We start from the raw sequence: 24,675 nt of genomic DNA, 5'->3' as shown, positions 1-24,675 counted from the left end.
TTCTAAAAAATCCACACCCCACATCCCACATCAGAATGACTTAGGCTCATTCCCAGATCCCACTTCTAACTCTACCTTCCAGCTAATGCAGACCCTGGGAGGCAGAGCTGATGGCTCATATAACTGAGTTCTTGCAATTCACGAGGGGGAACCTGGATTAAGTTCCTGGCTCCCAGCTGGAGCCCAATTGGCCCAGACAGGACTGGGCCATTGTGGGCATCTGGGGAATGAACCAGTAGATAGGATCATTCTGTCTCACCTTCTCTCTCTACTGCTTGAATAAATTAGAACACAGAATATGGTGGTTTTATGTTATTATATTCATACTAAGTGATAGAGTTTGCTATTGTGTATAATCCCACCTGACAGCACACTCATATGTAAAAGTGATATACTAAATCTGTATGTTCAATTTACTAAACAAAAAGACAAAAAGTACTATTGCTGTCATTACTAATGAAACAACTCATACTATTAAAACTATCACCACCACTACCATCTCCTACCATCTCATTACCCTTTATAGCTCTAAGAGTTTGAGGAACCTGCCCCACCACGAAGACCTGACAAGGCCAGTGCTAGGATTAAAACTTAGTGGTCTGGGGCAAGCATTGTACTGCAGTGGACGAAAGCACTGCTTAGGAGACCTACACCTCATACTGGAGCACCTGGGACCAAATCCCCTTCTGCTTCCAATGGAGCTACCTCCTAATACACCTGGGAGGAAGCAGATGACGGCCCAAGTATTTGAGTTCCTGTCACCCACAAAAAAGAGACAGAGTTCCTGACTCCAGCTTCTGTCTTGCCCAGGCATAGCTAATGCAGGAAATGAAGTCAGTCAACAGATGAAAGATTTCTTTCTCTCGCTCGCTTGTGCTCTCTCTCTCTCTCTCTTTCTTGCTGTCATTCTGCCTTTCAAATAAATACAGGAACTCAGGAATTTAAATAAAGTCTTGAAAACGAATTTGATTCTGTATAACACCCACATTCTAGTATTAAAGCAAAAACCCCACAGATTTCAACTCCTGGTGACCACACACAAGTTTTCATTGCCCACACTGGCAAAACAGCCTTGGCTTTTGTGTTAGGACTGAGTCAGTGCCAAAGTCCACTATGGTCCTGATTCTCAATTAACCACCACGGAGGCAGAATCAGAACCTCCATGTGGAAATCTAGAGTCAGGGAAACCTTGAGCTTCTGTCAGTTTCTTTCCTAGGAGGCCCACAGAAAGGAAGCTGAAACAAGTCTGTTACCACCAACCACACAAACCCATTTCAGCATGTTTTACTTGATCAACATGCTATATAGATGGTACCAAGATTATCACTGATGGGTACACTTTCCATAGTCCTGTGGTCCATTACGCTGCAAATCTATAGCAAGAAACCTTATAAACAGAAATTTATGGAAGCTGATTTCACCAAAACATCAAGTTTTGAGAGTAATATTCTTTTTAATGCAGATGGATCAAGAACTTCATAGGAATATTAAGCTAAATGTTCAATGTTTCTTTTCAGAATCTCAAATGCTCTTAAACTCAGAAACGTCTTACAACCCAAGTGATGCGGAATAAAGGCACCTAACCACGGAGTTTACCTCAAAAACAAAATATATCGTAAGGCTCAAACATACTGACCTAGAAGCAGAAGGTGGCTGGGTCCTGGACAGGAAGTTGAAAGCACTGACCAATGTAGCAAAGCTGGTCTTCCACAACGCATTTCCCTGCAGTTCAATGGCTTTATCACCTAAGAGATGTCAGAGATGCCTACCAGTTCTAAAATCCTAGAATGCCACCAAGAGGTAAAACTTTCTAAGCAAAATCAATTCAGCAACAGCAGGTATTTGGCACGACAGTTAAGATGTGCACAGCCCATACTGGAGGGCTTGGGTTCAAGTCCCAGCTCCACTTGCCATTCCTGCTTCTCGAGAATGCACACTCTGGAAGGAAGCAGTTGATGGGTCAATTACTTGGGGTCCCTGTCTCTATATGGGAAACGCAAGAGTGAGTTCCTGTCTCTGAGCTTCAGCCTGGATCAGTCCCTGCAGTTGCATGCATCTGGGAAGTGAACCCTCCCACTCACTCGCTCCTGCCTTTCAAATAGATCAAAAAAATCAATTCAATGGAGGAAGACAGCCTTTTTAACAAATGACGCTACAGCAACCAGATAGCCACAGGCCAAATAACTGATCTCAACTCTACCCTCATACCTTATATTAATAGTAATTCAAAATGGAAAGATGTATGTGTATAACTAAAACCTTTAAGAGATAACGTGAGAGAAAATCTTGTGGACCTAGGGCTTGTTAAAGAGTTCTTAGACAGGGCTGGCACTGTGGCGTAGTGGGTAAAGCCACCGCCTGCAATGCCAGCATCAGTATGGGTGCCGGTTTTAGTCCCTGCTGCTCTGCTTCTGATCCAGCTCTCTGCTATGGCCTGGGAAAGCAGAAGATGGTCCAAGTCCACAGGCCTCTGCACTTGGGTGAAAAGACCCAGAGGAAGCTCCTGGCTCCTGGCTTTGGATTGGCGCAGCTCCGGCCGTTGCAGCCTTCTGGGGAGTGAACCAGTGGATGGAAGACTTCTGTCTCTGCCTCCCCTCTCTCTGTGTAACTCTTGACTTTTAAATAAATAAATAAATCTTTTAAAAAAAAGGTTCTTAGAGTAAAATCCTGATTTATCAAACAAATAAATGGATAAATTGTACTTCCTCAAAATTTAAAACTTTTATGCTGTGAAAAACACAGTTAAGACAAAAAGACGAGCGACAGGCTGGGAAAAAGTGTCCTCAGAACACACATCTAACCAACGACTAATGACAAGAAGTTACGAAGGTACTTAAGCTTGCAGAAATAGGGGAGCAGGTGTTTGGACTAGCCATCAAATGCCCATCTCCCACCTTGCTGGTCCTGAGTTCAATTCCCAATTCCAGCTCCTACCTCCAGCTTCCTGCCAATGCAGACCCCAGGAGGCAGCAGTGATGGCTCAAGTAGTTGGGCTCCTGCCCCTCACTTGGGAGACCTGGACTAAGTACCCAGCTCTTGGCTCTGGCCTCAGCCCAGAGTCATAACGGACATTTGGGGAGTTAAGTAGCAGACGGGAGGTGTCTCTGCTTGTCTGTCGTCTTCTATCTAGCTCTCTGCCTCTCAAATAAAAAAATGAAAGATCTTTTAAAAAGATGTTTATTTCAGTGTAAAAATTTTTGAAATTCATGCAGTTCTTTTTTTCAAACTATTCGTTTTCTGTGAACTTCTTGAGGACATCTCAGAGCTTTCAAAATTCAACAGTAAAAAATGAATTCAATCAGAAAATGGACAAAAGACATAAACAATACAATGAAGACAAGCAGATGTTAAATGAGCACATAAAAGGATGTCCAAGGTCACTAGCCATTAGGGAAATGTAAACGAAGATTACAATGAGATATTGCCATCCATCAATTAGGACAACTATGATTTTTAAAAGTGATAGTATCAAATGCTGACAAGGATACAGGAAAACTGGATCTCTCTTAAGATACTGTTGGAACAAAATGGAACAGCTGCTCTGAAAAGTAAGAAGTTTGGTAGTTTTTAAATTCAGGGGCCTTTTTAAGTTGTTGCTTGCAATGCCGGCATTGCACGGGCTAGTTCAAGCCCCAGGTGCTCTGCTTTCCACCCAGCTCCCTGCTAACGGGTCTGGGAAGGCAGAGGAATAAGGATCAAGTTCTTGGGCTCTGTCATCCATATGGGAGACCTGGATAGAGTTCCAGGGCCTTGTCCAGCTCTGTCTATTGGGTCCACCTGATGACACAAGATATCCTTCTTGTCATTCTGCCTTTCAAATTAAATAAATAATATATTTTTAAAAAAAGATTACACACTTAAAATATGACCCAGCAATTGTACAACTGTACAATTGTGCACTGATTCCAGAAAAATAAAAATTTATATCTATGCTAAACCCTTTATGTAATGGTTCATAACCAAAAACTGGAAACAACCAAAACATCCCTCAACAGGTGGATAGTTAAATTAGGATACCTCCAGAGTATGGAATACTACTTGGCAATAAAAACACAACACACTATACTGGTAACTCCATGGACACACGCCAACTGCCCATCTCTCCTAGCGCTTCCTTCCTCTCGTTCCCTCCCAAACACACTGGCTGCTTCTTACCCAACACCAGGCACAGAGCCCCCATCTAAGGGCCTCTGCACTTCTTGCTCTGTCGGCCAGGAACACTCTTCCCCAGACTCCTCCACAGCTCACCCTCTCACCTTCCTCTGAATTCACTATCACGTCACTGGTGACTACTTCCCCAACAATCCTAATTCCGGGTGCCACACATTACCCACACTCTCTTGCTCTCCTTTCTGAACAACACGTCACCCAAAAAACAGAGATGAAATCTCAACCTTCTTTCTAGTGGGAAATGGACATCAACATAGAATATGGTGTGCTCTAGATCCCTGCTGTCTAAAAATGTCCCGAGCTCATTTGAAGTTCTCAAATGTACTTGCTAAAAGGGTGAACTAAAGGCAGAAGACTATAAAACGGTGTATACTGAGCTCTGCCTATGATAATGTGTCCTGAACTTCTCCCCAAAGTTCTTTAAACACCACTGCTGGCTGACTCTCATCCACTGTTTGCTTACTAGCTTAACCAGACTCTTTGTTATCACTCTTCTTTCTCATCTATGGCTACTGCCCCCTCCCACGTTTTTTGTTGTTGTTGTTGTTGTTGTTATTATTATAACCCTCAGAAGTGATTTTACTTTAAAATTCATTATTGTTCATGTATAATCAGCTTTTGATTGCATGCTGATTATTCTTAAATTCCAACTTCATACTACCAAAGAAATATGGTGTTTGCTGTTATATTTCTGATTACAGAATCAGCTCGATTAAGTTACGGAACTGTTTTTCAAAAGGCTTGCAGCACAGGTATTAAACCTGTAGGTCTTTTTGTTTAACCTTGGATGGGCTGTCTGAATAAACAGAATGGTTAGAAACTAGGGGAGATTAAAAATAATGAGGGTTTTTTTTTTTTCATTTAAAAGTAAAGTGAAAAATACCAGAATTGACACATTTGTATGAATAGGCTCTGTATTTATTCCAATTTCTATTGACTGTTTGATATATTTCTAGAACATTTCAGAAGTTCATGCACTGGAAACTTAATCTTCAATTTTTATGGTGGTGGTACTTGAAGGTGGGGCCTCTGGAGAAATTAGGGTTAGATAAAGTCATGGTGGGGGGCAGGGTGGGGGACATGATGGGAATAGTGGCTTCCAAAGGAAAGCACAAAGGGGCTGATTTTGTGGCACAGCAGGTTAAACCATGGCCCGGGACCACCCCATCCCATAATCCTGGATATTCTACTTCTGATCCAGCTTCCAGGTTATGCTCCTGGGAAGGCAGGGGATGATGGCCCAAAGCTCTGGACCCCTACCACTCACTTGGGAGACCCGACTGGAATTCCTGGTTCCTGGCTTCGCCCTGGCCCAGCCCAAGCTTTCACAGCCACGTGGGGAATGAAACAGCAGATAGAAGATATCTCTCCCTCTCTTTCTCTCCCTCTCTCCATCTCTATATTTCTCTCTCTGAAACTCTGCCTTTCAAATAAGTTAAAGAACTAATAAAATCTTTTAAAAATAAGAAAATGGGGGCTGGCGCTGTGGTGCAGTGGGATAAAGCCCTGGCCTGAAGCACTGGCATCTCATCTGGGTGCCAGTTCTAGACCTGGCTGCTCCACTTCCGATCCAGCTCTCTGCTATGGCCTGGGAAAGCAGCAGAAGATGGCCCAAGTCCCTGGGCCCCTGCACCCACGTGGGAGACCTGGAAGAAGATCCTGGCTCCTGGCTTCGGACCAGTGCAGCTCTGGCCATTGCGGCCCTCTGGGGAGTGAACCAGTGGATGGAAGACCTCTCTCTCTGTAACTCTATCTTTCAAATAAATAAAATAAATCTAAAAAAAAAAAAAAAAAGAAAGAAAGAAAGAAAGTAAGTAAGTAAGTAAATGGGGAGACCCGAACTCAGAAGCTCTTGCCACCTCTGGTCCTGTGATGGCCTGTATGACACCATACAAAGGCCCTCACTGAATGCCACCACCTTAACAGTGGGCCAGCTTCCAGAATTCGGAGGAATAGACTGTCTTTCCTTTATAGATTACCCAGCCTGAGGTAATTGGCCACAGACTAGACGTGCACCCAGCCTGTGACTTTTTTTTTTTTTTTTTTGACAGAGTGGACAGTGAGAGAGAAAAGTAAATCTTAAAAAAAAAAAATTCTGTCTCTAAATACAGTCATATTCTGATGAACTTGGAGTTAATGACTTCAACACAGGAATTTTGGGAGGGGACCCAATTCAACCCCTAACAGGCATAATTCACAAGCCCAGCGTGTGGAGAACACAGCTGTGACAGCAGGGAAGTTGCTTACGGTCTCTGTCCCATAGTCTGCTTCTCTTTAATGTGGGCTTAGCAACAGCAATAATAATGACTCCTTCCTAGCATTGTCGTGAGAATTCTCCCATCAGAGCACCAAGGCCCAGAATGTGCATGACAGATAAATGGCAGACAAATGGTTTCACACATGCCCTGCATCTTCTCCAGACATTACTAACCGCTGATGAGCCAGTGAGTCCAGGGCAAAGTGCTGCCGAGCCACCAGAGACGTGGGCAGCCAGACACACCCCACTGTAACCTCCCGTTTCTCAGCAAGTTCACGTCTCCTGTCCCCAAACTCTCCAAAACCCACCGCCTGCTGGGCCTACCAGTATTCCTTTGGTGCCCTTAACAAATACCCACTGGAAAAATAAACGACTATGAATAGTTGACAGAATAGTATCAGGAAAGTATTTCTTCATTTCTTAATGGACAAAGGAGACTGAAAATATAATGCAAACTTACATCTGACATTTTTACTCTAGTAAAAGCTATCATAAAACATACATTCCTTGGACACTCGGGTTCAGAGCAAGATTATTTCCAATAGGCAAAACAGGGAAGTAACCCGTGTCCACTGACAGATGAATAAACAAAGCAGAAATACATACACACACATATTTATGGAATAATGGAATAAAATATATACATGGATATATATGTATATATACACACACGGTGGAATTATTCAGTCTAAAAACAAGAGGGAAATTCTGACATATGCTATAACACAGATGAACTATGAAGACATTAAGAAACAAAAAAGCCAGCCACAAAAGGGCAGAGATTCTGATTTCAATTAGATGCGGTTCCTAAAGTAGCAAAACTCGGAGGCTCAAAGTAGCGGAGGGGTTGCCTTGCTAGGACAGGGAGGAAGAGAAGGGAGGGCTCAGTGTTTAGTGGGGTGGAGTTTTAGCTGGGGAAGATGATTAAAGGGATGCTGGTGACACAGTACGTGAACACACTCGATGCTAGAGAACAGTGAAAATGATAAATGGTTAAAATGGTCATTTCCGTATTATATATATTTTACAATACAAAATCACAAACTTTTACATTTAAAAGACTGTACACATTTGTATTTTCAGTACTTTGAGTAGACTTGGAAGAAAAAATCCTGTTTCTGAGACATAAAAAGCATCTGTTAGTCCAAACTTCGAATCAGTCAGTACAGCAGTTCTACCCTCCCTCCACACCCCAAAATCCCATGACAGGAACGCTGCTCTGCATTAATGATTAATTTGGCTTCAATGATGACAAAGCTGCTTACTTAAGTCTAAACTTCCAGGAAAGGGATTCCTCTCCGATCTAAACAGACTCTGAAGTAGGTCGGGAGAAACGGACTCATCCTTTAGCACAGAACAGTGTCTGCCAGAAAGCAGCACCGTGATTCACGGATTACTGTAAGCACGGTGTTACGGATACAGCACCAACGTGAAGAAAAGTGAAATCCGGTCACTAGATACGCTTACTTGGGAAACTTTGAAAAAGAAGGAAAGAGTACTTTTCTGTGTCTTCACATGAAAGCTAACTTATAGTTTCCCCCGTGTTAAAATATTTTATATAAATGTAGTCATAAAAGCCTCACGATAAACGAAACTCAAACAGAGAAGGAAGGATCTATTCCACTCACATGTGCTCTGGGTGAGCTTTGGACAGAATACTCCAATCCTAAGAGCATCCCGAGGCCCAGCCACCCCAGGACTGGTCAGAAGTTCCCCCACCTGCGTTTCAAACAACCTGGCTCAACACCCAGCCTTTCAATACTTCTGCACCATTTTTATTATTTTTAAGTTTTATTTATTTATGTCTTTATTTGAAAAGCAGAATGACAGAGAGAGAGGGAAAGACAGAGAGACAGATCTTCCATCCACTGGTTCATTCTCCTAATGCCATCAACAGCCAGGAACCAGGAACTCCATCTGGGTGTCCCACATGGATGGCAGGGGACCAGTACGTGAGCTGTCATCTGCCACTTCCTGGACATTAGGAAGAAGGTGGTTTGGAAGCAGAAGCAGGACTGGATCCCAGGCACTCTGATATGGGATGCAGGCATTACTGTGAGTATTAATCCACTGCACCACAATGCCTGCTCCCTGCCAGGAGTTTTTCTTCTGGGTCTCCCACAAGAGTGGCAGGGCCCCAAGAACTTGAGCCATCTTCCTCTTCTGCTGCTTTTCCAGGCACATTAGCAGGAGTATGGATCAGAAGTGGAGCAGCAGGGAATCAACCAGTGCCCACGTGGGACACCAGCACCACAGATGGCAGCCTCACCTGCTCTACCACTATGATACAACACTGCCTCCTGGATTACTTATTAAAGAACCATGAAATGAAGTGCATATTAAATGAACTTTTCCCCTCTTCCTTTCAAAGGTAACTCAAATGAGTCCTTCAAAGTACAGGCAGTATAACAACGGTCTTAAAATTAACTTGAGTGTATTTTGGTTCAAGAAATTAGAGGGGTCGGCGCTGTGGCACAGCAGGTTAACGCCCTGACCTGAAGCGCCGGCATCCCATATGGGCTCCAGTTCTAGTCCCAGCTGCTCCTCTTCCTATCCAGCTCTCTGCTATTGTCTGGGAAAGCAGTGGAAATGGCCCAAGTCCTTGGGCCCCTGCACCTGTGTGGGAGACCCAGAAGAAGCTCCTGGCTCCTGGCTCCTGGCTTCGGATCAGTGCACCTTCGGCCACTGCGGCCATCTGGGGAGTGAACCAGCGGATGGAAAACCTCTCTCTCTGTCTCTACCTCTCTCTGTAACTTTCAAATAAATAAAATAAATCTAAAAAAAATCTGAAACATTAAAAATTCCTAAAAACACATATTACGAAAAAACTATATGGGGCTGGCACTGTGGCGCCAGCAGGTTAAAGCCGCAGCCTGCAGTACCAGCATCCCACATGGGCGCTGGTTTGAGTCCCAGCTGCTCCACTTCTGGTCCAGGTCTCTGCTATGGCCTGGGAAAGCAGTGGAAGATGGCCCAAGTCCTTGGGCCCCTGTACAAGCATGGGAGACCCAGAGGAAGCTCCTGGCTCCTGACTTCTGTTTGGCTCAATTACAGCCATTACAACCATTTGGGTAGTGAACCAACGGATGGAAGACACTCTGTCACTCTCTCACTCTCTCTCTCTCTCTCTCCATGTCTACCTCTCTCTGTAACTGTGTCTGTCACATAAACAAAAATAAGATTTTTTTAAAGATTTATTTATTTGAAAGTCAGAGTTACACAGAGAGAGGAGAGGAAGAGAGAGAGGTCTTCCATCCGCTGGTTCACTCCCCAGAAGGCCGCAACAGCCGGAGCTGCGCCAATCCAAAGCCAGGAGCCAGGAGCTTCTTCAGGTCTCCCATGCAGGCGCAGGGGCCCAAGGACTCAGGCCATTTTCTGTCTTCCCAGGCCACAGCAGAGAGCTGGATCGGAAGTGGAGCAGCCGGGACTAGAACCAGTGTCCACATGGGATGCTGGCACTTCAGGCCAGGGTGTTAACCCACCGTGCCACAGTGCCTGCCCCCCCCCCCAAAAAAAAAAAAAAAACTATAATGAATTTGAACTTTTTTGCAACAAAATAAACTTACATTTTCCATGCACTTTTTGGACTCCCCTCAGAACACCTTACCAGGAGCATGCATGCTTACCATGCAAGCAGAAAATGGTGACAGAAAGCAAAACTTTAAAGCTTTCCCATAAAAATGTCAATTTGGAATAAGTGTTGTGGGGCAGCGGATTAAGCCACCACTTGGGATGGCCACATCCCATATCACAGTGTTGGTTCAATTTCTGGCTCCTCCACTTCTGATCCAGCTTCCTACTAATGCATCTCAGGAAACAGCAGATGACTCCAGTTCTTGGATCCCTGCCACCCATGGGGGACACCAGAGTTCCTAGCTCCTGGTTTCGGCCTGCCCCTGTCCTGAGTATAGTGCATATTTGAAGAGTGAACAAGGATGGAAGATCAATCAGTCAATCTCTCTCTCCTGCCCTCAAATAAAAATAAACAAACAAACATTTAAAATAAAAAAACATGTGAAGATTCAGTAGGGAAAAAAGTGCATATTTCTTTGATAAATCATACATGCTGATCTCCATTTGTATTCAATGCTGTGGATGCAAGAAAATTCTTTTCCCTAAAGTCCTTCTGATTCTTCCACTTTGAAGCACACATAAGGCGCCTGACCCTTCCAGTTCCCTGCTCTGAACTTAATCCCCCTTCCAAGTTCCTGGGCTGAGGGCAGTTGGAGTGAAAGCGGGGAAAACATCAAAGGAGGCTGTTTCTGAAAACACAGGCCTACTCACACCTGGTTTAGTGATAATAAACCTGAAACCATTAACTAACATCCGTTGCTCTTTCAGGGCACAACACTAAGGCGACACATGCAGAAGCCCATCACACGTGCAGGACAACTCTGAAGTGGGTACTGTGACTCTCCCCATTTTGCCGATAAGGAACCTGAGGCACAGGGAAGTGAAGAGTCATGAAACTTTCAAAGCTAACAACTCTAAGATTCACCATTGCTATGTGCCATTGGGGAAAAACCTGCCAAAGAGTTTATGGCACAAAGTATAAAAGACATCCACATTTCAGAGATGTTGAAAAAAATTCAACAGTAAGCCTTACAATAGAGTATGCAAGAAATTTTCCCCAAACCACAAATCTACAAAGCACTGAAATCAAGGCTGGAACCGATGGGGTGGGTCTCATGGCACAGCAGGACACGCCACTACTTGGGATGTCAGCATCCCCCACGGGAGGGCCTGGGTTCAAGTCCCGCTTTCAGCTCTGATTCAGCTTCCTGCTAACGTGTTCTCTGAAGGCAGTAGATGATCGGCTCAAGCTCTTGGATCACTGCCACCCATATCGGAGACTTGGATTGAGTTTCTGGCTCCTCTCTTCAACCTGGTCCAGCTCTGGCTGCTGCAAGCATTTGGGGAGTGAACCAGTGGACAGAAGATCTCTCTCTCTCCCTCCTTGTCCCTTTCCCTCTCCCCCCTCCTCCCACTCCATCCAAAACTTCAAATAAAATAAACTTTAAAAAAAAAAAAAAACATGAACAGAGACACAAAGACACATCTTTCAACAAAAACAAAAACACTGGAACCCAGTCCGATTGATTCCAGTCCTGGTTTACATCTACTCTCCAAGTATGATTACTCAAAGTGTCCCAGTTTTAGGGATTAAAATATATAGTCACCCTACTAATGGTCTGAGTGGGATGAACCCCACAACCTTTGCCCCACTGGACTGCAGCAGGGTCTGGTGCAGGAGCCAAAGCCACCTGAGCGAGCCAGAAGCTTCTGCAGGTGACTCCAAAGGAGCCCTGCCCAACAGGGGAGCCGCTTAGTGAGCAGCCACAGTGGGGCCCAGACAGATCCTCCTGCTTCCGGCTAAGAAACAGAGAACTTGGGCCATTTCAACTCACTGGCTTGTTCCAAGCAAGAATGAAGAGGTAACCCAAACCTGGACGAACCTGCGGTCCATGCCCGACTTGGAAACACTCACCTGACTACCTGGATGAATGAGTGGCTTCAAGAGGGGAGTGGGATCGATGTTCCCACTCACTATGATCACAAGAAAGCCGTCTAAAACAAGGCCCATCACCATCACCTTCCACTCTGCAGTGAGCGGACTCAGCTGAGATCAGAAAAGTGAAGGGGAATTTTTCTGGCATTTAGGAAAAGAGAAAAGAAGACAGGCAGGTGGGCAACAGTTCGTGAAGAAGGGAAGACAGCATCCTAAATGGATCAGGCCACCCCACCAGTACTGCACCCAGAGCCACAGCGCTGCTCTTCCCCATACACTGCCCCAGCTCAGCCACAGGTGGAAGACAGGGGTGGACACCTTATGCAAAACTAGCCTGCCTTTCGGTGGGCTGGTGACCCAAAAGAGAGGACAAAAGAATGAGCAAGACCAAAGAGACTCTCTTGTTATTACAACTATACACTTCTGGGAAGCAGCAAACCCTGGGCAACGTGTCGGGGGCTGCGATAGGTATGGAAACGGACAGCCACAAGAAGTCACATGCAGGTACAAGTCACAAAGAGACATTATCCTAAGTGACCTGTTAACAGTACAAAAGGACACAGAGGAAGCCAACACCAAGGGCAGTTAATCCTGAGTTCTAGAACATTTCCCTTTCAGCAAGCCCTTTCTTCCCCCTTGAGATAAGTCCAGGCAGGTCTCTTTCAACCAAAGAGGCCTTAGTAAGCAACCGAAAGACAGGAAGTGAATAAATGATCCAGAATGCACCATTCCAGCGGGGCCCTGGACGTCACTGCTGTCGGATCAGGCACACTGGGAGCTTGGGAAAGCTCTTGCTACTGCCCTGGAAACCTGGCACATTCACATGCTTTCCTGCTTCTCTTCTCTGAGAGGCACGTTCTTTTCCTGAGGCCCTGAAAACACGTCCAGAGAACACCTAGGCACAGGGACGGAGTACATGGCTCCACGAGCAAGGGCCATTCACACCCAGAGTAGCTGCTCACACCCTTTCTGCTCAGGGACAGTAGTAAACAGAACTGTTTTGTTTTTTTTTTCACCATACGGCTGAGAATATGAGATGCCAGTAATGAAATCACAGCTCCCGTCCATTCTCTTTCATTCTTATTAGATTTATTTATTTATTTGAAAGGCAGAGTTAGAGAGGGAGACAGAGAGCTCAGTCTTCCATCCACTGGCTCACTCCCTCAATGGTTGCAATGGCTGGGGCTGGGCCAGGCTGAAGTCAGGAGCCAGGAACTCCATCCAGGTCTCCTACGCGGGTGGCAGGGGCCCAAGCACTTGAGCCATCCTCTGCTGTTTTCCCATGCTATGAGCAGGGAACCAGGTTGGAAGTGCAATAGCTGAGGCTGGACCCAGTGCCCGTATAGAACGCTGGCATTGCAGGCATTACCAGCTATGCCACAGCTCCAGCCACAGCCATTCCTTCTTCAATGACACCAGTCTTTCTCTGCAGTCCCCACTGTTAGGAGTTTATCCACCTTAGTTAAGAGTGCTACACATCCGGTTTCCCAGGATCAGTCTTAGCTTCCATCTGTTGCCGCAGTTTAATGATTCATGGGTGCTCAGGTTCACTACCAAAAGTGACCTGATTTGGATGAAAAAGTACATGGTCACCCTCATTTTCTCCAATTATAAATATTTATGTTTGGATGGTGAAAAGTAAAAACAACCTGCCAAAAAAAATAAAATCACATTCAGCTACCAAAGATGTTGAAAAGTGAGAAAGGGGGAAAAAAATGTGTCATGATACAATATCTAAGTGATTACCACAAGATCATAAAACTAAAAGCCTGAAGGTAAGATTTAAACCCAGACAGCTGGGTTCTGGTCCTGGTTTACGCCTGTGCACCCTGACATAGTGACTCACAGCCTGAACAAGTGCAAAAGTCTCCCCAATGATCCCCAGTCTTGGATTCCTCCAACCTTCTCCACACCGCATCCACAAAGAGAACATTATGTACACCTAGCCCTTGTGTCCTGCCATTAGCCATGTCACCAACATCAATTTATATACTACACCAAATGCCTCCAATTTTAAAATAAAAAACAAATTTGTAGACAAATGTTCAAAATCTACGCTTTTATGGTCAATGCCTAAATGCTAGTCTTTTGAGATCATTTCTATCTAGAGTAAAGCTGGCCACATACTGAGTACACTGACCAAATTCTAAACTCAGAATACCAGAAACTCCTTCCTCGGTTACCATCACCTCAAGTCCAACTCTGCAAAGGCAATGAAATACCACAATTTCTCCACTATTCCGGAAACCCTGGGGGCAGTGCTTTGCAGAAGCCAGACAGCACAGGCTACGGCCGGGTTGGCCTCTCACATCATCTCAAATCTCTGGTGTACATCAAGTCCAGAAGCCACCAATAGTAAGTCAACACTGCTATGTGCAAATGGCTCTGGAACAAGCAACAACCAGGATGGTGTAGGTGGGCTCCCAGAATGCCCCTCCCCACTGCCACCTTGGGCCTCACCAGACTTTCATCCCATCTGTGGGATCCTAAAGACAACCAGAGCCCAGGAGGCAGGCCTTCTCATCTTGCGCCTCAAGTCCCCACATGTCAATGGAATAATCACCTCCGTCTCACAGGGCTATTCCAAGGATTAAGCAAAATAAAACACACAGAGGCACCAACAAGGGCATAACCCCAAGACAGCAGCATGTGATAAATGTTTACTGAATCTGGGAAAGGAAAATTATTCTAGTTCAGTGAAGTTTAAAAAATGAAAACAGGCAAGTAAAATCAGCTTCAAATTCAGTATAAGAGAAATAATCATTCTGAGTCCACCATTCAATCATCACGCCAAGAGTCTTGGTAACTTTTTATTCAATCTTTGCAAACACCTGTAAGAACTAACCCCTTTGTCAGAGAACAGCACATTGAGGCTCACTTAAGTTCCATAATTTGCTCCAGGTTGCAAAACAAGAACACGGGATACAGAATTTGAACAAAGGTAAATCTGACCCCTGAGCTCATGCCCTTAAACCCCTCTGTTACTCTTTCCCAGACTCCAAAGGCAGAGAAAGAGGGAATTGGGTATGAGCCCAACTGTGTATTGCTGATTAGGGCACCCAAGTCAGCACAAGCCCAAATAACCAAAGGTGACTGTCACTCAAGGGCAAAGAAAGGAGAAAAGTAAGCAAGCAGTGCAACTGACGGCTCACCTAAATGGGATCCTCCAGCAACACAGATTAATGATTTAACAGCCTAAGTGCTTTATCAGCACCAGGCAGGCAGGGACTCCTGGCACTGCGATTTTAAGCAAGTTACGATAGGACTTCCCTGTGTGTCTAATCCTTTATATGAAACAGGAAGACAGTACAACGTCCATCGCAGTAATACTATAAGAGTTCAAGAAATGTGCAGATAGCACTCAGCAAAGCTTGCCATAAACTAAGCCCAATGAATAGAACTATTATTTTAATGTTTTTGCCTTCCTCCCTGCCTTGCTAAATTATTTAAATCACTGTTCAACTTCTCCTGTTCTTTACCTGCCTCTCCCTCCTCTGTGTACCCCACTCAATCATGTAGACTCTAGCATCCAGTCAGGACATCCAGTGAGGACAGCGGAAGAGACAGCAGTGCATAAGAAAAATCTTCAGGGCCAGCGCTGTGGCATAGCAGGTAACCTGCGGAGCTGGCATCCCATGTGGGCACCTGTTTGAGTCCCAATTGCTCCACTTCTGACCCAGCTCTCTGCTGATATGCCTGGGAAAGCAGCTGAGAATGGCCCAAGTGCTCTGGCCCCTGCACCCATGTGGGAGACCTGGAAGAAGCTCCTGGCTCCTGGCTTCAGCACAGCCCAATCTGAGCCACTGCGGCCATTTGGGGAGTGAACCAGAGGATGGAAGATCTTTCTCTGTCTCTCCTTCTCACTCTGACTCTGCCTTTCAAATAAATCAATAAATCGTTAAAGAAAAATCATTTCATTGAACGCAGAAGCAAGACGACAGACCACAAACAAAAAGCACCCGGTAGGGCAAGTGTTACAGAATACAATGAAGCACAAGAGAGCAAGAGAATAGTCCCTAAAAAGAGAGCATCAGCTAAGACCATCGGACACAGGCCCATCTGAAGAACTCATATTCAATCAGAGAACTGAGGGACAGGCAGAGGTCAGAGCAAACAGTGCTTCAGACAGAGGGAAAAGCAAGAGGCCCAGTGCTGCCACAGTCTCTCAGAAGTGTGAGCTCACAGCGAGACCACAGCGCTCATGGGTGGCAGTGTCATTATCGTGGTTTACATGCGAATTTTGCCTCTAGACTGTGAGGGACGTGAGTGCAAGGGCCGAGTAACCTCTCTCTGTGTCTCTCCCTCCACTCACTCAGTCATATTTATTAAATACAAGGACCTGATGAATATTCTCTTACACACTGGGTATTCTGTGAAAAGCTAAATCAATATGTTCTGTGCCTTTGGGCAATATGGCGCTGGGCAAACAATAAGCGTTCAGGAAATACTTGCTAAATGAAAGACATTCGTTCAATTTTCAGTTATGGAATTGGAAGCCAGGTTGATTTCTCAGTTTTCTGCAGCCCCACTAATCCTCCAGGGTCACCTAGAAGATCACCACCATCCCTCAGCTCCTGCCACTCTTCACCTCTCCCTTCCCCACACTAATTGTACACAGGAGACGCACGCCATCATTCCACTGGAACGCCTTCCTCAACCCCCCCACCTTCTGCACCAGACAAAACCCTGGGATTCATTCCCAAATTTCATGAGTATTCTGACTGTATCACTTGTTCCAACATATACCACTCTCCTAAGTTTGTCAGGCAAATCTTTCCCATGAAGTAACAGAAAGAGCTGCATGGAGGGACAACTCCAGACAGAGTAGTCAAGAGAGGTGAAGGACAAAGGATCTCAGGTTACTTCTTAAATTTCTCTTCCTCCTCCAAACACGACGTATTTCAGGAACTCTCTGGGCTTTTTGCCTGCAGAACCAAACCAGGGGCCAAAGACAGCAAAGCTCTCTCTCCTGTGAGTCTGTGCACACACCCGTCAAAGAAAGGCTTCATTTACACGAAGCAAAACCCTTTCAGGACACCAGCAATCACTTAGAGGTCTACCCTACACAAAAGGTCAGCAGTTTGGCATCTAAATTATTTGAGACGACTTCCCTTTTCTAACAGCTGAAATTGCAGCTGTACTTCACTTAAACAAAGAACAGGAAAAAAGTCCAGATATTTATTCTTCTAGGCAAGAGCGCAGTTACAGGTAAATCACAACTTCCAAAGCAGACTCCGCAGCCTCATTTCGCTGATAAGGACTTGTACATAACCTTGACACCCTCACTTCTAAGAGCCACGCATCCATCACTGCCCTCCCACTTCAGGAAGCAGCAGCAAATTAAGGAAGGGGGGATTCTTTCTGAAGGACACGACGACAGGGGCATGGGGCATGGGTTTAAGCAGTTTCCCCTTTCAATCCCCAGTGTTCTCTTAAGTTCCCGGACAGAAGCTCTGGGTGTCCGAGGGAACCACACAAAAGCACTTCTCAAGCTGGGGGCCTGGGAGCGAGCGCCTCCCACGAGGCCCACGCCTTTGCCAGCAGAGCGTGGTGAATTTCACCCAGAACCCTCAGAAAGGGCAGCAGCACTGTGCTGGGAATTACAGCGCCCCAGCCACGATTTCCCCCAAAGACTGACCCACTGTGGTGGGGCCATGTTCTGTAACATGGCAAAGTATCACAGCACCCAGTTCAACTGGCGGCTTATTTGGATACGGCAACATGGCCCTTGTCTTCCAGGATCCGTGTCTTTGGGAAGACTTGGAGCTTTCACCGCAGTGTTCACTGAACATCACTCTGCTACACATCCCAAAGCCAGCCTAGCCCAGATGTATAACAGGGAGTACCTACAGGATAGTAATTAAATATCTGGGCTTTGGCAGCCAGGGCCAGGATTATAATCTATCACTTCTTGGCCTTTTGGCTAAGATCAAGAGTAGGATTAAGACCTAGCTGCTCTTTCACTAACTGTATAATTTTGGGCAACTCACTTAACTACTCTAAACCCTTAAAGACTCCTCTGGCCAGCATCATGGCATAGCAGGTAAAGCTGCTGCCTGCAATGCTGGCATTCCATATGGACCGTTTGTGTCCTGGCTGCTCCACTTTCAATCCAGCTCCCTGCTAATGGCTTGGGAAAAGCAGCAGTAGATGGTTCAAGTGCTTGGGCCTCTGCCACCCACTTGGGAGAACTGGAAGAAGCTCTTGGCTCCAGGCTTTGGCCTGGCTCAGCCCAGCCCTGGCCATTGCGGCCATGTAGGAAATAAATCAGTGGATGGAAGATCTGTCTCTGTCTCTCCCAATCTCTCTGTAACTTTGAATTTCAAATAAATAAATAAGTGTTAAATAATAACAAACCCTTAAAAATTCCTTACCAGATAGGCTGGCGCCGCAGCTCACTAGGCTAATCCTCCGCCTTGCGGCACCAGCACACCGGGTTCTAGTCCCGGTCGGGGCACCGGATTCTGTCCCGGTTGCCCCTCTTCCACGCCAGCTCTCTGCTGTGGCCCGGGAGTGCAGTGGAGGATGGCCCAAGTGCTTGGGCCCTGCACCCCATGGGAGACCAGGAGAAGCACCTGGCTCCTGCCATCGGATCAGCGCGGTGCGCCGGCCGCGGCGGCCATTGGAGGGTGAACCAACGGCAAAGGAAGACCTTTCTCTCTGTCTCTCTCTCTCACTGTCCACTCTGCCTGTCAAAAAAGTAAAAAAAAAAAAAAAAAAAAAAAAAAACTCCTTACCAGAGCCCTGCAAGTCGCCACATGATTTGGCCTCTGTCCACCTCTCAGACCTCATCCTCTGCCACTTTCCCTCTAAGTGTCCAGACATCCTGAGCTCATTTCTACCTCAGTGCCTTCGCACCTGCTCTCTGCTGTGTCTAATACACTCTCTCCCTAACTCTCACCTGGCTGGCTGCTTTTCTCACTCAGGCCCTAACTCAAATGTCAAAAAAGGGTCATATGTAGGAACTCATAAATATACTATTGAATAATATTGTGCAGGTCTATGTATAATGTTTAATTCCACATAGACAATGTAAAAAAAAAAAAAACACAACAACAACAACAAAACCAGTGTATGGTATAATTCCGGGATGGGTTATCCTTTGGGAGGCAGAGATAGTGAAGGGATCGAACACCAGGGGCCTCCAGGTTGCTGTTCAATGATTATTTTCATGACCTGGCTTTCATTGCTGGGGTATGTTTGGTTCACAAGAATCATTCAGCCGCTCACCTACAATATGCATATTTTTTTAGCATTTGTGCTATCATATTTTAATTTAAAAATTTAACAAAACCAAAAACACCACTCTGTCAAGTTCAGTTCCCCTATGCACTCACCCTGCAGTATGTAACAACTCACTTCACGGCCTGTCACTGGCTGGAGTCATTTTGCTCTCCCCTACCCCGTTAAATCATCACATGAACCTGGTTCAAGTTCTGCCTCTGGCTCCTGAGGTCCAGTTCCTGCTAATGCGGATCCTGGGAAATAGCACACGATGGCCCAAGTGGTTGGGTTCCCGCCACCACCTCAGAGACCCAGACTGAGCTCCTGGCTCCCAGCTTCAGCCTGGCCTAGCCCTCGCCATTGTGGGCATTTAGGGAGTGAACCAGCAGATAAACAAATGAACACTCAAAGGCTGCCTAACTCTTTCACCACCTCCAAATCTCAGGACCTGGAACAGTTCTGTCAGATGGCATGGGCTGAGTAAAAAAAAAAATATATGTGTGTGTGTGTGTGTGTGTGTGTAAAAATAAAAAATGATTAAGGTGAATCCTTTAAAAATATAGCTGTCAAGACAGAGAAGAGCGGAAGCTGAAAGGCAAGAAGCACCATCATAACATTACACATCAGGAACATGTGGTATGCATCCATGTGACCACTGGGAGGGAATAAACCAAGTGTCATCCTATGTGTATCTCTGTGAGGCCAATTAGCTATTTCTCAAGGCAGAACCTGGGTCTTCTATCTCTGTATATGCAACGGCTTTTCACAAGTCCTGATAGAAAGTAGGTCTGGGCCAAGAGCAGACAGATTTCTGAGACACGTGGTGAGGATGCTCAGTGCTCAGTTTCCCAGGGAAAGTGGGCCATGTTCAAGGGTAATGTCTGCTATGGACAAGGGGCCAGGCAGGCCCAATATCAAATCAGACTTACACAGAGCAGAGATTAAGAAGCACCCAAGAATTTGAGAAGAGTTCCTTACACCCAAACGAGCAATACCTAATCTATTTTCATTGTCAATTCATAGATGTACATGAAGAAAGAAAGCAACAGTGTGCTCGTGACTTGGAGGTTCTATGGTCACTGCTGGTTATACAGATTAACTTCGATGTTGGCAAAACCCATTTTCCTAAGAGACCTACGCTCACCAGGCAACAGTCAGCTGCAATGGAAACTCACAAATAAACTTCACTCTGGAATCTGCTCTCCCACAGAAGCTCTGTAACCTTGAACACACAGGCCTTACGTCTGACACCCAGGAAGTGACGTGGTTGGACCAGATACTCACTAATTCCCATTTCCAGTTCTTGGACACTGCGTACAGTTCCTATCTTTAGAAAACCATTCTCATCTCCTAAGCCTTGTGTTTACAGGAATGCAAACCATGCACAGGAATGCAAACCAAAGTCATCAGCAGAGAAAGATAACCAAGTTTTTCATCCAGTCTTCTAGATAAACCAAGGACGTGTCTGCCCAACCACTCTCTCTTGAGTGTTGAGTTTAGGGTCTCATTGCTTAGCTAGGGAAGAAATACACGGAAGCTAAACATTCTGCATTTTAGGTTTCTCTGCACAATGATTACCTTCTCCAGTTCCTACTGCCCTGGGCTCTCTCTTCCTCATCAATTCAGTTCTATGCTGATAGTTAGCACTTTAGTTCTTGTGTTTTTTTTTTTTTTTTTTTTTTGTAACATTCAAATAATTAATAGGACTTGAGCACCTGGAGCTACTCTCCTTACTCTATTAAACAGTTATTAGTGATTTTAATTAGACAAAACCTGCATTCCTTTTGCTACCCCACCATACTGTCAAGTGCCTATTAAGGACATTACAGTAATAAGGATTAGCACCTTTTAAATTTACATTAACAATAACAGAGAAATGGTAAGTCAGGAAATGAGAGGGAAGGAAAAAAAAGAATCGCACAGATGTCATAATTAACCCAAGCTTTAGAGTAACTCAAAAATCATTAGGTGCTACTTTTTAATTTTTCTTTAAAGCTATACTACGCATATCCTGATTAAAATTGCATGAGTGATAATTTGCCAATTAAAAATGGGGAAATGGACAAGGTCGTTCTGCCTCGGCTGAGCCCCCAGAATGTCCTTTTTTTTTTTTTTTTCAAGGGGAGGGAGGTGACCTACAGACATCAAGGCGTTGAGGGATCCAGCGATTTCTCTGAGTCATTACCAACTCCAAAGTGCCCACGAAGCCCTTCTCGCTAATATGATGCATGCCCTCTGCAGAAGGTAAAACCCACTGAAGGCCAAGTTCACCCTGCAGCGCCCACCCCCGCCCTCCTTGTTCCATTCTCCATAAGTAAGGAGACCACCAAAGCCTTTCGCTGACAGGACTGATTTTCCTCTGAAAGCTGGGGGCGGACACGCCTTCCATTTCACTCCTTGTTGCATACTTTTCCCCCGACTCGGCCATCCTGAAAATTTGCCCCGCTGCAAGCTCCGAGCGGGAGGCGAGGCACCCACATGGAGCGGCTGCACGGGTCTCCCACGGGCGCGGCGGAGCTGAGACGGTTCCCACGCAGAGCCGAAAACGAAACCCTAGCGCTCCAAAACCCAGGCGGAGGAACTTTTCCTAAACTTGTATCCAGCGCCTGGGAGCGTGCCAGAAGCCGTCACCTCCAGAAGGGAAGCCACCTGCGTCAGCCACTCCGGAGAGAAGCGGCCACACTCGGGGAGGTTGTGGCAGGGACTGCCGTCCGCCCTGCAGCCCCACACCCGAGCCGAGGCCAGGGGGCCGGGGGCCGGGGTCCCTTTTACTCCCCGGGGCGCCGCACACCCGAAGTGCCGGGCCCGAACGGGCCAGCGGGGGAAGCACAGCACGAGGGGAGCCCTGGCGGGCGCCGCTACCCACGGCACCTGTCGCCGGGCCGCGCTCACCTGGGACCTGGGGGCCAGGAGCCGGGGCCGCAGCGCTAGGCGTCGCAGAAGTTTCCCGGCCTGGGCTGCCACGGGGGACGCCATCTTAAACAGGAAACCCGGCGCGGGCGAGCAGGGCTGAGCGCGGGCAGGGAGGCGGAGACGCAGGGGCGGGAGGAGGCGGGCCCGGCCGGCCCCCTGCGCCGGGGCGGCCCCCGGGACCCCGCTGCGCGCGCGCCTCAGGGGCAATGAGGCTCGCCGCGCCCTGCAGCGCCCTGCCAGCCGTCGGGGACCTGGCGGGCTTCTACCTGCGCTCTCCCTAGCCTTGAGAGCCCTGTGCTCTTGAGGCTTGGAATTAAACGCTGTCGCCAGACAAGGACAAAGGAGCGAATTGTTTGTGGCCAGGAGCGCTGTAAGGACACTGGCGCTGTTCCAGCCCTGGGTCCCTGGGGCTTGAGCTGGGCCTTGGAGCAGGAAAGAGACAGGTGGGGGGGGGGGGGTTCGCCATCTGAGCGGTGCAGTGAGTTTGGAGAGGTGAGTGGTGCTCTCTACTCCTTTTTTTATCCTAAGCTAAGATAGTGCAAAGCTGTCGACGCGTGTTAAGGCCGGAAATTACTGACTGAGAGCAGAGGTTGATTCGGACTTCGCCGAATGCTAAGCGCTTTACGTGTAACAAAAATGACCGCAGCCAACATGCTGAGTGTGTGCCAAGCCCTTCACAAATACGAACTCATTTAGTCTTCGTCGCCACGTTTAAGTGGTTACATAGGTAAAATCTCGGGTTGCACAAGGGGAAACTGAGTCGCAGAAGGCAGCTAGTCTGAAATCTAATAAAGGGTAGGTATAAGACCCAAATTCAGAAGCCCCCCTTTTAATTTATTTTATTTTTAGACCTATTTGGCTAGCTTATCCCTGATTTTTTTTTTTAAGATCTGTTTATTGGGCCGGCGCTGTGGCGCAGTGGGTTAACGCCCTGGCCTGCAGCGCCGGCATCCCAAATGGGCACCGGTTCGAGACCCGGCTGCTCCCGTTCCAATCCAGCTCTCTGCTATGGCCTGGGATAGCAGTAGAAGATGGCCCAAGTCCTTGGGCCCCTACATTCGCGTGGGAGACCCGGAAGAAGCTCCTGGCTTCCGCCTTCGGATCAGCGCAGCTCCAGCCATTGCGGCCATCTGAGGAGTGAACTAGCAGATGGAAGACCTTTCCTTCTGTCTCTCCCTCTTTCTGTAACTCTGTCTTTAAATAAATAAAAAGTAAATCTTAAAAAAAAATTGATTGATTGACTTAGTTGAATGGCAGAGAGAGAGAGAGGCAGAGGCAGAGAGACCTTCTATCTGCAGGTCCACTCCCCAGATGGCCGCAACTGGCTGTAGCTGTACCGGTCCAAATCCAGGAGAATCTTCTGGGTCTCCCATGCGGTTGCAAGGGCCCAAGTACTTGGGCCATCTTCTACTGCTTTCCCAAGCCATAGCAGAGAGCTGGATCAGAAGTGGAGCAGCTGGAACTCCACTCCCATATGGGACGCCAGCACTGCCTTACCTGCCCCACCACAGCACCAACTCCAGCCCCATCCCTTAAGCACTGATTGAATTTTTTTAACCTTGCTCATTTCTGAGTATATACTGGTGAGAAAAGATACAATGTAATAAAAGTTTTCTTCCCACTGCTTCTCACATTTTTATTTTTATGTAATTTCAGATTTACCAGAAAAAGTCACAATATTACCCCAAATGGCCAAATACCCTGTATCCACTCATTTTCTGTTCTCAATATAGAGGCGTAATTTTAGATGTATTGGAGCAGGTGTTTGGCCTAGTGGTGAAGATGCTAGGGCCAACTTTGTAGCGTAGTGGGTTGGGCCACCATCTGTGACACCGGCATCCCCTGGGGTGCCAGTTGGAGTCCTGGCTCTTCCACTTCCTATTCCGCTTCCTATTGAGCTCCCTGCTGATGTCACTGGGAAAAGCAATGGAATGTGTCCCAAGTGCTTGGGCCCCTGCTACCCACTTGGGAGACCTGGATGCAGCTCCTGGCCCCCGGCTTCAGCCTGGCCCAGCCCTGGCCATTGCAGCCATTTGAAGAGTGAACTAGAAGATGCAAGATGAATCAATCTCTCTCCCTCTCTTTGACTCTCTTTCTTCCTCTGTGTAATTCTGCCTTTCAAATAAAAATAAATAAATCTTTGAGATGCCAGCTTCCATATTGGGGTTCCCGAGTTTGATTCCCTGCTCCTGACTTCAAAATCCTACTAACAGAGACCCTGGAAGGCAGCAGTGATGGCTCAAGTAATTTGCTCCCTGCCACCCACAAAGGAGACCTGGATTAAGTTCCCAACTTGTGGCTTTGGCTCCAGCCAACCCTGCCCATTTCAGACATTCGGAGAGTGAACCAGCAGATGGGGGGGGGGGGGTAATGGGGGGAGATGGACATGCTGGCTTACTTTCTATCTTTCCTCCAATAAATGTTTAAGAGTTCAGTATGAACACCTTCTAGATCAGACAGATGGACAGATTATAGCCCCTTCCTAGTCAAAATTTTACCCAGTAAATTTAGCATTCCTCAGTGGTTACTGTTTGAGTCATGTATTACTATGATGATTGCAAAATGGCACCTAACTCTGCATTCCGCATTTACTAGTTGCTCT

General features: G+C 46.6%; 1 protein-coding gene and 1 long non-coding RNA gene across 5 annotated transcripts in view; one reads left to right on the top strand and one right to left on the bottom strand.

Annotated features, from left to right (window-relative positions):
- Positions 1-22,143, bottom strand: part of SUCLG2 (succinate-CoA ligase GDP-forming subunit beta) — a 295,805-nt gene extending 273,662 nt beyond the window's left edge. For all 4 annotated transcript variants that reach the window (XM_002713297.6, XM_089305440.1, XM_089305438.1 and 1 more), the window contains exon 1: positions 22,053-22,143. In XM_002713297.6, the coding sequence (XP_002713343.1) occupies positions 22,053-22,136 (84 nt within the window). In that variant the 5' untranslated portion in view covers positions 22,137-22,143. The remainder of the gene's footprint in view (positions 1-22,052) is intronic.
- A 113-nt stretch (positions 22,144-22,256) lies between these two features.
- On the top strand, positions 22,257-23,302 carry LOC138844082 (uncharacterized). Its single transcript, XR_011379487.1, has 3 exons — positions 22,257-22,443; positions 22,602-22,868; positions 22,962-23,302. It is a non-coding gene; the product is annotated as an uncharacterized LOC138844082 (long non-coding RNA).
- Positions 23,303-24,675: the final 1,373 nt, after the last annotated feature.

This window comes from Oryctolagus cuniculus, chromosome 10, assembly GCF_051225735.1.
Source record: "Oryctolagus cuniculus isolate XC-2025 breed Fujian yellow rabbit chromosome 10, ASM5122573v1, whole genome shotgun sequence".
Classification (NCBI taxonomy): Eukaryota; Metazoa; Chordata; class Mammalia; order Lagomorpha; family Leporidae; genus Oryctolagus; species Oryctolagus cuniculus.
Note: the sequence above shows the minus strand (reverse complement) of the source record. Positions and strands in the feature narration are given on the sequence as shown.